At 41.5% G+C, this 14,642-nt stretch overlaps 1 protein-coding gene across 2 annotated transcripts in view; it reads left to right on the top strand.

The window, feature by feature from the left end:
• The window catches only part of LOC139977177 (uncharacterized), a 53,198-nt gene that overhangs the window by 14,494 nt on the left and 24,062 nt on the right, over nt 1-14,642 (top strand). Inside the window, exons 4-9 of one of the 2 annotated variants that reach the window (XM_071986410.1) lie at nt 5,277-5,547; nt 6,386-6,595; nt 8,259-9,997; nt 10,716-10,918; nt 11,801-11,877; nt 14,302-14,360. In XM_071986410.1, coding sequence (XP_071842511.1) covers nt 5,277-5,547; nt 6,386-6,595; nt 8,259-9,997; nt 10,716-10,918; nt 11,801-11,877; nt 14,302-14,360 — 2,559 coding nt within the window. Of the gene's footprint in view, nt 1-5,276; nt 5,548-6,294; nt 6,596-8,258; nt 9,998-10,715; nt 10,919-11,800; nt 11,878-14,301; nt 14,361-14,642 lie in introns of both variants that reach the window. The other variant, XM_071986409.1, reaches the window with a different exon arrangement.

Here is a 14,642-nt window from a genome sequence, read left to right on the forward strand (position 1 = left end):
GGGAAAGTTGTGGAGCAATTAGGATTTACAGTTGTCCGGTGTTCCCGGCTCTGATAGACAGTCTGTCTACCTATATGTGTGCATGATTTCCTTTACCACATGTTCCCAGATATGGAACACATGTTCCCAGAACCACATGTTCCCAGGAACCACATGTTCCCAGATATGGAAGGAAGGAAGTGGAGGACTGGTTGGCGGACAAAGCCCTGAAGCTGAGGCTGAGCCGTCCCTGGATCACGAGTGGGTGGCCGAAGTAGCCGTGCTTGCACGGAGTAGGCCTTCAAGCCCAACTCGAGGAGCCAGCCAGGAGGCTGGCTCGACCCAGGTAGTCAGGAAGCCAGGAGCCAGGAAGCCTGCCGGAACCCAGGAGGGTCGCAACATGATCCAGAGCGGTTGGCTGAAGTAGCCGTGCATGCACGGAGTAGGCCTTTAAGCCCGACTCGGGAGGCCAGCCAGGAGGCTGAGCCGTCCCTGGAACACGAGTGGGTGGCCGAAGTAGCCGTGCTTGCACGGAGTAGGCCTTTAAGCCCAACTCGAGGAGCCAGCCAGGAGGCTGAGCCGGCCCAGGATCACGAGTGGGTGACCGAAGTCTATCCGGGGACGATCCCATGGAAGACCGGGAAGACCGAACCAGCGATGTCTGGTCCGACCGGAACAGACAAAATGTACGGGTCGAGGAGAGTGGTACCCTGCGTGGTACACACACAGAGATCGGCTCCGGGAGCCCGGGTCCGGCGAGACCACGGGTCCGGCGAGATCCCAGAGGGAGTGCGGAAGCGAGGTTCCACGTCGGATCCGAGGCCGGGAACCGGAGCTACAATCGACTGCTGGGGCCCCAGAGATGGGTTCCGGAGGGCCTGGGTCCGACGAGACACCAGAGGGAGCACGGAACCGAAGTCTGACTCCGAACCCAGAGCCGGTCCCGGAGCCGGGAGCCGACAAGAATAACAACTGCTGGCCCCCCAGAACGGGGTAGCAGGGGCAGAAGCCAGGCCCGCAGATCTCCTAACCGGATGAGAGTAACATCTGCTGGGCCGGCCCGGAGCCAGGTCCCCACGGCGAAGGGAGATATACTCATCCCCAGCCTCAGAGGGCGAAGGACAAAGACGGGCACTGAACACAGACATCGGGGCCGAGGAGCGATCGCAACCCACGGCCAGCCCGGCCGTGACACCACGATCAATCCCAGACCAAAGAATGTAACCTGATTTGTTCCCCGGTGAGGACGTTCTGGTTTGCAGAACGCCGTTCAGCCTGTCCGGCCTAGACGACTAGGTCGACCCATAGATTTCGGGGTTACGGAGGAGGGAAAGTCTCCTACATCGGGGGAGTGTTGCCCCCGAAACTAGCAGCTTGAGCTGCGACGACAGGTTCAAATCAATTGTGGAGAAACACCGCAATCGCTATACCATTAATCGCCACACATCCCAAATGTGTGTTTAACTGGTACCAGCGGAAACCAGGACATGACATAGATTTCCTGGGCATTCATGGGTCATATTCTCCTCGCTAATTATACTCCTCTCCAATTATAATTCATCGCAATGTTCAACACTGTACATTTGTTAAGAGAGGACGGGGGCCAAGCAGCCACCTGGCAAACCTGGCAAAGTGCTAGGGAAAAACGAAAACTTAAAAACCTTGGCAAACTGCCAGGAAAGTGTACACGCTGTACATTTGTTAAGAGAGAAGGCGCCAAGCAAGCACCTGGCTTGCCACGTGTGAGCTCAACGTTTGCTGCAACGAGCTGTCGAATACGTGAGCGATCCCACGGAGTAAGCCTCTCTATTTCTTTGGTGAATTACCAAGACAAACGCGTTAGTAAGTTGGAAAGGGGTAGGATAGAACCCCAGCAAAGTTACAAACGATAACACGCCCCGAACATACAGTAGGCGCTTCATGAATAATGTTCGATGTTCCGACATTTTAAGCAGAATTGCATTTCCTAGCACCTGATGGCCTTGTCGTGACTATGCGCTAGGTGGTTTCGATAGGAAGTTGGAAACCTTTACTGAACTACGAAATGGACACATCTCGACATGAAGAGATTTGAAGTAACGGGTATGTTATCTTAACATTTAATACGTGTTTATTACATTAAATGTGTTGTGTAAGAACGTCAACATAGCGTGTCTATGAGATATTAATGTTATATCAAGGTTATATTAATGTCCTAACGAAAATTGTTTGGAATAATAGCCTGAAAACGTTTCGGTGACATATTTCTTACACCGCAAATAACGTTATCATGACAGAAGACGAAACGTTTAATAACGCTTTGGTGTTTGCTGAGTACTCCCTGGGCTCCGTTAAGCAGCCAGGGATTAGTGAGGTGGATTATCTACAAACCCACCCTCTCACCATCTTCACGGTCCCACTCCGCTGGCCGACGTGGTCACTTCAACGCACTGGAGGCCAAGGCCATCCTCAACGCTGTGAGAGCATGGCAACAGGAGTTGAGGGGTCACGCAGTCTACGTGAGGACAGACAACTCAACGACAGTGGCCTATGTCAACAAGGAACGAACACTCACCGAGATAATTTGGGAGCTGCTCCATCTATGCGACGGCGTCACACCTAGCGGGAGTAGACAATCAGCCAGCGGATATCCTCTCGCGAACCACGAGCCCGAACGAGTGGGAGATAACCCAACACTGGGCGAACTGGACGTTCCAGATCTTCAACCGCCCGAGCATCGACCTCTTCGCATCAGCAACGAATTTCAAGATCCCGAAATTCTGCACGAGGACATTTCACCCAAAAGCGTGGATAGTGGATGCATTCTCGTTCCCGTGGGCAGACCTGTAGCTGTACGCGTTTCCACCGTTCGTCCAAATTCGCAAGGTGCTGGCAACACTCAGAGACTCAGACGCAACCATGCTCCTACTCGCACAGTATTGGCCGAACTAAACGTGGTTTCCTCTGATAATGGAGCTGCTCGTCGACTACCCTCTCAGACTCCCACCCAGGGCAATCGTCCTGTGAGGCCAGACAGAGGCCGACAGAGAGATCCCAAACATCCAGCTCTGTGCGTGGAAACTCTCCGCAGGGACCTACGTCAGAAGGGAGTTCCTGCAAAAGCTGCGGAGTATGCAACGAGAGCCTGGCGCGAGTCCACAGTCAGGACTTACGATTCTAGACTCGCCAGGTTCAACCAATGGGCAACAGACAATGCTGCAATCCTGTGGAGGCCTCTCTCGGGGAGATAGCCCCCTTCTTCACTCTACTCTTTGAAGAGGGCAAAGCGGCCTCAACCATCCGCAATTACCGCTCAGCCATCGGGGCCATACACAAGGGCCTCCCAGACTTTTCAACAGTAGGCGACAAACTGGACCTCACAAAAATCATCAGAGGATTCTTTCACACCAGTGGCTCGACAAGGACACTACCCTCGACGTGGTCACTCGCCGAGGTCCTGTCAGCTTTAGCCAAACCACCATACGAGCCGATCAGGGAGTCCTCACTAGAGGACCTGACTAGGAAAACCCTGTTCCTACTGGCGGCAGCATCGGCCCGGCGTCGGAGCGGCATTCATGTCCTAACCATAAAAGGGACTACATGAGATTCGACAACGACGGGGTGAGGCTGCTTCCTGACCCAGCTTTCCTCGCAAAGAACCAATCTATGACCTTTTCACAGGAGGAAATTTTCCTGCCATCGATCGGATGGATCTCAACCACCAGAGAGGACCGACGTTGGTGCCCAGTACGGGCATTACGAATATATCTGGACAGAACCAAACAAATCCGTACGTCCGACCGTCTGTTCATACTACCACGGGCACCACATACGCCAGCCTCGAAGGACACCTTGGCTCGTTGGCTTCGAACCACGATCTCGAGCCATACAAGGAACCCATTACCAGTGCGAGCCCACGATGTCAGGGGAGTCGCGGCCTCACGAGCATGGTTCGCGGCATCCCACTCGAGGCCATCATGAAGGCGGCGGCATGGAAATCTAACATGACCTTCGTCTCCTGCTACCTGCGGAACATCAGGTCACCTGATGGAGACTTCGCCAGGGCAGTTCTCAATCCGCCGAGACGCAGCACCTGGGCCCACCACCAATGACGGCTGTGTCACTATGGGGCGCTGTGTAAGTATGAGATAGGTAGTGGAGTGAAGTAGACTCCCAAAAACTTACCTGGTTTTAGGGTCTACGAGCGACGATACCTATCTCATACTGGTTTCCCTCCCTCCTTCCCCACTCCAGGGCACCGGTCGAGGCGGATTGCCAAGACCTTACGATGTGAATTCTGGAGACTAAGAGGAAGAGCAGGGTGGTTGGCCAGTTGGGGTATGGTAGAATTTGCCAGAATGGGACTAGTAGGCTAGATAAGGGGGAGCGCTGTGTAAGTATGAGATAGGTATCGTCGCTCGTAGATCCTAAAACCATGTAAGTTTTTAGGATTATGGACCTTGTAGCTCTCCAAAATATGGCTAACTTGCAACTTCACTGGGAAATTTCCACCTAAATCACTATTTTACTTTCAGAAATTTTAACTTTCCTTGTTACAGTGTTGCTTGCTAATGATAGCATCCCTGCAGCCCCGAAATGAAGTGCCGCGATTACATAATAGTCGCTCATTGTTCTCCACTGTTCAAATATATTATATTAAGTTGTTGCGAGATTCAAAAGGCCCAAGATAGGACTGTGGGGATGACAAAGTTATGGAGTTTTTTTTCATATACGCAATAGACTGCCACTAAAAATCTCCTTGAAGTCAAACTGTTAAGTAGTATAGATCACTAATCACTTTTGCAATTAATACTGTATGCATTGTTAACAAACATACCCTTAATAATGTACACCTACAATACCTTCTTAACGGTTTCACATTGAGCATCAACGTAGGAGCACATCAGTAGTATTGAGCTTCTGCAGCAGTGCTCTAGAAGTCATAGGTCAAGTAAATATCAATAAGATTTAGAAAAACTTGGGAGCACACACAGTTCACTTTAGATATGGTTCGTAGATTTCTTCCTTCCTTACAGCAATCTGATCTATACTGTTTGATGTATATCCCATTAAGCTGACCAGAGGTCAATACTTACAGTAGCTGTTTTGTGTGGATCTTCTGTGCGAGTAACCAGAATCTTACTCTCTTGTGTGGGGTTCAATACAACTTCAAGTCTCAGACCAGCTGTTGGTTACATCTCAAACGTTGTTACATTTCAGAAATCTTCTGACCAAGGCTAGTCTAAAATGACAGTTATTGATGTGATAAGTTGGCAAAGAATGACTCATTGGATTGGTTGTTGTTTTCTCTTCCTTAGGCATCCATCTTGACCTTCAGCCATCTCAAAGAAGAACTGTCTTCAAAGCTTACCCGAACTGACTGTGGGAATTTAGGCCGCTACTTTTCACTACCACCTGATCGAGTGCAGACCATTATCACAAGTACCTTGTACTCCAAGAACTTTCTGCTTGCCCTTGAAGAGAGAGGATTCATACACCCTTCAAATGTAAATCGATTAACTGATGCACTCGCTGAGCTGAAGATCAACCATACTCACCTATTAACAGAGACGTACATGAAGCTAAGAGGTAGGCCCCTAATCATTAGCTCTCTTTGTAATTTTGTATTTTGATTCATCTCTTACAATTCCAAAATTGCACTTAGCCCACGATCATACATATATTCCTGTATGACAAAACATCTTTATGGGATTATGCTAGACTAACACCCGCCAACTTGCCCTACCCCCCTCCCCATAGGCATAGGAGCCCAATTTGAGTTGGGGGGCTGTAACGACTTGCCCGAAAAATATAACCAACATTTTTCGCGCCCTCCGCACACGTTCAACATGTTAATTTACATATCATATATGCATGAATCGATGAGTGCATAGCATGCCAATAACATAAAATCATTTTCAGTGTTATTACCCTTCCATATTGGATATAATTATTGGGGAAGTCGTTACAATAATAATGATAATAATAAGTTTAACCATTGAAAAACACATTGCAAATTATTTTTCTTGCAGTAGGTGCCCGAAAAATAATCAGCATATGGCCTGAATTTTCACAAAGTGTTGGTTGGTGGGCTGCAGCCTCCCGCCTCCTATGCCTATGCCCCCCCCCCCCCTGTCAGAAAGATTCCACTTTAAGCAATATGTTCATAGCACAGGTGGTGATTAATTCTAGATGTTTAAACCAAACTGTGTACACCAAAACACAGTATAGATATATAGCGGGCTAAAATCACCATGGGGCCATGTGTAATATGTATAAATCAGTGTGCATGTATGTCTTCCGATATTTAACAACACTGGAAACTTTAAAATTTCCGATCAAGAAACTGAATACGATAGATTCCTCGCCGGCCTCTCTGCTCATTTGACATTTTCCATAACAGTGAAACTGTGTGATAACTTTGAAGTTACAGATGAGAACAAGTACACAGTTATCTCCAGTCAGAATCCAGGACTCTCCTTCCTCCTGACAATTGATGAGATGGGTTTCATTAATCCTTCTGATGTCAGCAACTTAAAGACTCCTTTAGAGGAATATCGTCTTCTCCAGGCAGTAGCTAAGATACACGAATACCAGTCCTTGGTACTTTCTGACGAAACTATGCCACAAGATGAAGGTATTGTAAATTCATGTGTATGTAACAAACTTTACACTCCACTAGTACAAGTGACATGCCAGTTTTAAGGAATATTCCTTACTTAAGACTCCAGAGATCAAACACAGATAAACACACAAATTACACTCACTATCGTAACTAAATTGTGTGGAATACTGGATATTTTAGGGATAATGAAGACAGATGTCAAAATATGTTTTGAGGTGAAGCACATTTATGAAAGTCAGTTTCATAAGTGTACTCAAATGACTTCACAATTAAACAATGCTCCTAGTTATGGAGGGGTCCTCACTGCATCAGTTATAAATAAATAAAGACAGCATCTATAGATTCTTGCCATGTATAAGAGCAATTATTGTTTAATGTTTGTCTCTAAATAAAGAAATTGAATTTTTGGTTTTGATGACTTTGTAACCTTTGCATTCATGATGGCATATGCGTGTAAGGGTGTGTGAGTGTTTGTGATGGCCAGATTGTTAATATGATATCTGAAGAAGGTACGGTCAGACCAGTTGCATTACACTGAGTACAAGAAAGCCTATTGTTTTGGGAAGTCAAAGTCATTTTGGGTCACTAGAGGTCAAATAGTGAAAACTTGTAAATACAATATCTCAAGAAGGGAAGCTTGGGCAGAACTCATATTTGTTTAAGTTGAAGTACCACACTGAGTTCAAGAAGCATATTGTTTTTGGTGGAGGTCTAAGGTCATGTGGAGTCATCACAGGTCAAAATTGTGAAAACCTTGTAAACATGATATCTCAATATTAGAATCTGAGGTAGACCTTTTACTTGGTATGAAGGTTAATAACAATGAGTAAAAGAAGCCTATTTTATTTGGTGTCGGTCAAAGGTCATTTGAAGGCAGCAACGCCAAACATTTACTTAACTCCCCTCTTACCTGTCTCTCTACACTAATGCACCTTCCTAAACATAATATCGCAAGGGAACCTTGGACAGATCGCATATTTGGTATGTAATTGTGCCACATTGAGTACAAGAAGCCTAATAATGTGGGCGGAGGACATTGGTCGTTTGCGTGCACCAGAAGTCAAATTGTGAAACGATGTTTTACACAATATTTCAACAAAGACAGTTTTAATTATATTGATGTATCTATCACACCAAAAATACATTTTCTCCATCAAAAATATATTTTCTGCATCCAAAAAATAATGATAAATCCAAAAAAAGAAATCAAATTAAATAAAATACTAGATCAAATATAAGTTTGATCCATCAAAAATATATTTTCCGTATCCGAAAATATTCTTCTTCATCAAGAAAATAAATAAAATTGATCAAAAAAATTTTCTCCATCAAAAAGAACAGAAATTTACTAACTCACATCAAAAAGAAATTTACTTTGTCAAAACTAAGTTTGCCCCGCACTTATTAAATCTGTTCCCGTCTGATATAAACTCATCACGCATCCCATCCTGTCAGAAAAAAATTACCCCCGGAAGTGAATCCCGTCCAAATATATTGAAGATTTTAATAAATGTTACCAAAGATACAGTGTTATCAGATTGCCCAAACTGCAGATATCAAATTGTATTTGCTTTTCACTTTGGTAGATATTCTTCATATTCTGTCATAAATTGTGAAACATTTAAACTTGTTTCAATATAAATTGAACTGTGCTTTCTGTTTCCTTGTTTTAAAGACAAAAAGAGCTTATTCCTGAAATGCTTACAACAGAAGATGAAGAGTTGGTTTGAAACAATGACTCCTGTCCCCTGGATGAAGTCTTGTCAATGGAAATCAAATGATCTCTTTGTAGCCAGCCGCTTAGTCTTAACAAATTCTGGTTCGAAAATATCTAGCAGAGAAGTTGACCGAAAATGTAAGCTGCACTACCGAGATATCTTTACTGATGAAAGACTTAAAGCAGAGACTCGTATCATTCTGGAAGGACAGCCAGGCTCCGGCAAGAGAATGCTCTCCTCTCAGTTGGTTTATGACTGGTGTTGTGGAAAGCTTATGGATATCTCCATGGTCATCTATCTGCCCTTGAAAATTGTTGATAACATGACAATTATTCAAGCTATCAAGATGTTCTACATCCCTAAAGGCATTCCCATTACAGAAAAGGATATTGAGTCTATGCTTAACAGTGATAAGAAGAGAGTCTACCTCATATTGGATGGGTTAGAAGAATACAATGGTGTAACCAAAGATGGAAGTCCCTCAGAAGTCATGAGAGTAATGACAAAGGAGAAACTGTCCAACTGCATTGTTATGATCACCACTAGGACAGACTATGCCAAGCATCTACCTCCAGGTCCAATGTTGAAGATAGGAAGCTTTGGTGAGGATGAGAGGAATGAATACATTGAAAAGGTTTACTGTGATGATCAAACAAGGCAAGAAGAAGTAAAGGAATTGATTGATAATGTTCCATTTATTCTTCATCTTTGTAATGTTCCACTACTCTTTGTGCTGTTAGTACATAACATTGACAGATTAGGAAAGTTACACAAGGGTCAGCTTGACAGGGTTACTCCTTTCGTGAAGGCCATTGTAGACATTCTGTGTCCTGTGCAGGATGAGGAAGACAACCATAGTCATCTGTCTGCACAGAAAACATACTTTACATTGGAGGAACTTGCATTTAATGGCCTCTGTAAAGGAAACCAACAATTGTTTTGGCAGAAAGACTTTGTGGATAGAAGTGTCACTAATAGCAAAGCATGGATAGATTCTGGGATACTTGGTGTTGAGGAAGGAACTCCATTTAATTCCCCTGATAGATATCTTCAGACTGACTCAGGCAGTGGAACTCCCCAGACTGATTCCATCAGTGAGGAGTCACTGAACACATCAAATGTTACTTCAGAGATTAAGAGAGGGGTATCCCCTGATCCTGATCTGTCAGCATCTGTCAATCAATCAGAGAGAAAACCAATATTGGAATCGCAAGAGAAGAAATCAAAACCTTTGCAGAAAGGAAAAGCTGCAAAATATGTCTCTTTACAGGTTAAATTCCTTCATAAGTTAATCCAAGAGTGGTTTGCAGCAAAGTATTTAGCCCGCCTCTTCTGGGGTCACAAATCAACTGAACACCATTACAAGTATCAATTGTTCAGAGAACACCTGGCTAACATAGACCCAGCTGATCTCCATTATGTCTTGCGCTTCACTTGTCACATCTGTCCTCCCAGCTTTCATTTCATTGCCAGTTTTCTAATGAGAGACTTTAAAACAGGAGATGGTGAGATTCCTGATTACATCATGAACTGCATCTGTCTTTGTTTTGCTGAGCATGATGAGTACAAAGGACACAAGTTCAAGGACATTGTCAAAGAGATCTGTAGAAGAGAATCCGTCAACTTCAGCTCTGGAGATAGTCGACTGCTGCTGAGGTCAAAGGTTTCTATGCTCACATTTGCTTCAAGATCACAGGTAATGTGTGAATACAACTTTCTTAGCTCAAATACACAGCAAACCTCTGCTTATATCCCGATATATGTGATACATAATCTGAAGTGTGCATGAATACTACATTCAATTTTCCATTGTCGAGTACAGCATCAATCCGTAGGATACAAAATTCAAGGTGTATATTTCACCAATTTGTGCTAAAACCTAAGTAAATCAAGTATGTTGAGATATTGATGATGTAAGTTTATTTTAAATATGTTACCTCTTGAAATGTATCTCACAATCCAGAAAAAAAATTGATCTTCAGTACAAGATCGACCTAATGTACTCATTCTGGGGATATCAGACTAAGATATGAATTGATCTACAGGTATTATACAGTGGCAGATCATTTTGGGATGTGTGAATCATTTTCAATACAACATTATCATATGCTTAACCATCTATTTAATTACAAGATGGTGTATCATAAAGTACACATTTCGTCAATGGTATTAAGGTAAAGAAAGGTTGGCTATTAATCAATCCTTAGTGTTGCTTTAGGATATTGTGATGCATGGACAACTTTAGCTGATTTTGTGCACTACATGGCACATATTACAATTTTCATATCTTCAATAGCAAACAAAATTAATCTTAATGTCTCTCTTCAGGTTTCTAGGTTTATGTTTTCCACAGTTTGTTATTGTTGGGTACTGATTTCAGGTTGACATACTACAATATCTCCATTATTCTCCAGATTCCAATCAAATGTCTGAAGCTTTCAGATGTTGTAGAAAAAATTACAGAGAAAGCCCTGATCTTGAAGGCTGATGTCTCGCTGGGAGTTTTGAATACTCTGAGGGCTATTGAAGTGAATCGGTGGGACCAGAAGCTGATTGAACAAGATCATGAAGATCTCATTAAATTCATCATCAACAATGAAAAGGTTGAAGTAGCACGGTGAGGACTAATTCAAAGTTGGCAAACCAAACTAAAGCTTTCGTTCTATGTGATATTGAAAATAAGGTTATATTGGAATGTGTGATTTATAGAGCTAATGGAAGAACATTCAGCAGAAATATCTCCAAGCATTTGATACTTATGAACAATGGGAACCATTTAAAAGGTTTGGCTTTCTCACTGCATCATTACTTTTTCTGACAGTCTGGTACATCGAGATTACCTAGTCATAATTTACTCCACTCCTTGCTTACCTGTCTCCCCAGAAGCTTTGCTCATTCTCATTCGACCATGTCTAGGGTGAACTGGTAACCTTATTAGCACTCTTCCACCTTGATGCTTAGAAGTGTTATCGTGATCAAAGCATCATTTGTCTTATTGATCTGCATATTATTAAGTATCATTATATCAGTACTTTTGTCTTAAAATTCAAGTTAAAGCTCACTCTTAAATGGTAAGTTCTGGACTGCTCTCACTATGATGAGAGCTCATTAAAAATCTAGGTTCACCAGTTCCAAAACTTGAAAACCTTGTAACAAGCCTACTTAACAGTAGGCTGTAAAATGTAAAATGTACACTAGGTTAATAGGTGCCCACTACTTAACATGAGATCAAAGGTCATTTGAGGTCATCAATATGAAAATCTTGTGTAAATAGGTGATTCCAAGAGTTGGTCTCAATTCTCCTTTTACAAAATACAATACTTATCATAATATATAATTGTAGAAAACTAAGCATTTTCCTGAAAATTAAGGGCCTATATGCCCTCTACGTAATTCTTTCTATGTTAATTTATCTAACAATAGTATTTATTTCTTTTTCTTAATAAAAATCTGCATAAGTGGGAGATATTTTATGGTACATTTTACTTTTTTTTCTCAGTTTACTATTACCAAGTCCACCAGTGGCTGTGAAAGATGAAAAAGATCTGAATAACTTACAATCTCGAAACATTTCAGGTAACAAACATTCTGTTTCATGAATAACAAGAGCTTTGTAATTAGTTGTAACAGATATTCATCTGTTGTGATACAATATCTTAGCCTGACAATTTTTTTAAGCTGTTTCATTCTAGTCCTGCTTCTGCATAGTGGTATTGAAATGTAACTCTGTTTAGCATATTGAAAAAAATGTAACTTAAGGCTTTTAGCCCAGCAAAATGGTATTAATTTAATCAACAGCTAGGTGAGATAGATTATGATAATAGCTTGGACAATCTAAAATCAGAAAAAAGTCATTTCAGACAGAACTAGACAAGTTAACAGTGATAACGATAATCACAAGGAAGTGTGAAGCCAGCAATTCAAGAAGGTGTTACTTATTACTGAAAATGTTATGGTTTTCACTAAGTTGATCGTCAAGCAATTAAGATGATCAGATTAGTGTAAATATAACTTGTAATGAAAAGAGGGGGGACGTGGAAGGGGTCCTAGCAGTACGAAATATGGCACAACGCAATAGTATCCAGTTTCATTTGTGTATTCACCTCACAAGTTCAGTACTGTTAAGAGCAAATCAATTGCATCAAACATCTCAACAAGAAATACACCGTATGGAAAACTATCCTGATATGGAAACTGGAGGATAAGAATACAAAAGTTAATCATTTTACATGTATAGCAAACTGATAACTTAATTGTTACTAGTTAAATCGAATCAGTTTCCTACGATACACTGGAATGATAAAGATGGCAATTTGTCACAATTTTACCTTATACAGCTAATAAACAATAGGAAACTGAAAAATCAGAAATGAAAACTCCCAGAGTACCAGCATATTAGTCACATAATCATTTAGGACAGTAAGAATGACAACAACCTATGCAAATTACAAGAATGGTAAAATGTCCCTTTAACTTTCCTCTTGAAATTTTGAGTTTTACAACTTTGTAACTCACCGGCTCAGTATTAATTAAAGGTGAAAGCTAGCATACCTAAAACCATCGACATCAATGGAAGCTGTTTCTATATAGGATTAAAATTAACATATTACCTTAAAAGACAATGAAATAATTCAGGAAAACAAGAATGAATTATGAACCACAAAACGGCGCGCTATCCTGCTTTCACTCCCGAAGATCGAACAACACAGTATGACAACATATTACAGCTGATTAACTTACAGAACCTAGCTTATGTAACATAGCTTGGAAAAGGTGCTTACAACATAGCTCAGTACCATGCTTATATTAAATCACCAATGAAATACCATTACTTACAATTAAAGAAATATTTAAAGTGCTATGCCGTAGCATACCCCCTCTTGAATCCTGGCCAGTAAAACATGCAGTGACCAGAGCACTGAACAAGTATGGGCTAACTTTAACTCAAATGTATCTACCAGTCTTGTCTGTCAAATTGCAAATGACAGTAGCAAATTAAAAATACAATATACTCCTACTATACACTCAGAAAAAAAACACAGAAATAAACATATATGCAATGCTCTGTATCATAGCTTACAATATAATACTCACATGCCATTAACTACAACTTCATATCACTCTAGGTGGAAATAAAGTGTAAATCATTCGGTAAAATACATAATCATCCCATACAATTGCAGGAACAGTAACCTAACAGTATATGGAACTGGTCTAGAATAATTCATATTACCTTCACAGCGTAACTGTAACGTTAGGCATTTGCAGAACACTTTAGGTACAAACACTAATTGCATATATGCCAAGCTTAAACCTTGTTAACAGAACACATGGCCTGACCGTAATTGAGCGTTTCCACTCAAATCTAGCCAAATAAATGACAGGTAAAAATGGCCTAAATCTGGATTAAAAATTATTCAAAAATTTTCTTACTATTATAACCATCAACCCCAGAAAATATCTTTCTTCAATTGGTTAATGTTATTAGCAAAGCTTGATGTCATAGATCCTCTATGCTTAAAACCTTGGTCAGCAGTGAACAAAACAGCATGACCCAACTGGTGACTGATCTACTGAATTTGAAGCAAGAGCAGCGGTACCCTATGTAGTGTGTTTACAACTAACTCACTTAATTAACTACTAAATACTCAAAAACACTAAGAAAATGATCCTTCAACATCTTACAAGATAGTCAATAAACCACTGGACTAAGTTCTGTAGCACATGTACACTAAAACCACAGTTGTAGAGAGGCTATGAAAATAAGGTAGTCCACTGCTCAACATCCAGTTTGTAGGAAATGAGAAAGAAGAGGATATGACAGAGTTCACCCATGCAGAGTCAAACAGGCAAAATTTCACTTTACCACAGTAACTACAAGTTGTGTTCTTTTTATCCTCAAATCAGAAATATGGCAACCAATACAAAAATGTGTTCAATAAAATATTCCATGTGAGAGTGGCTGAGGGTCTTATTGTTATCTACTTATACTCATTTCAGTTGAATGGATCATTGGAAACATCATTTTCACATTAAATGTGACAACTGGAGAATGGATGGTGAGATGTATTATCTTTTTTTGTTTTTTAATTGTTATTTATTTCATATGACCGTCTTTAACATTCCTTTGCTTAACCGGCAAAACCCCTTTTTGAGTTAAGCTCTATTCTTGATTCTTTCGTCAAGGCAAAAGGAACCTAGCTATGACGTGGTGATGGCGTGTATGTACATGTCTCGGCCTCGGAAGTGGTGACATGGGAAAATAAATTTGTGTCAGTAGTAGTCAACCAATAGTGGACAATAGTCATCCGTTGTCCAGACAAGGGTTTGAATAAAGGGAA

Source organism: Apostichopus japonicus, chromosome 12 (assembly GCF_037975245.1).
Source record: "Apostichopus japonicus isolate 1M-3 chromosome 12, ASM3797524v1, whole genome shotgun sequence".
Classification (NCBI taxonomy): domain Eukaryota; kingdom Metazoa; phylum Echinodermata; class Holothuroidea; order Aspidochirotida; family Stichopodidae; genus Apostichopus; species Apostichopus japonicus.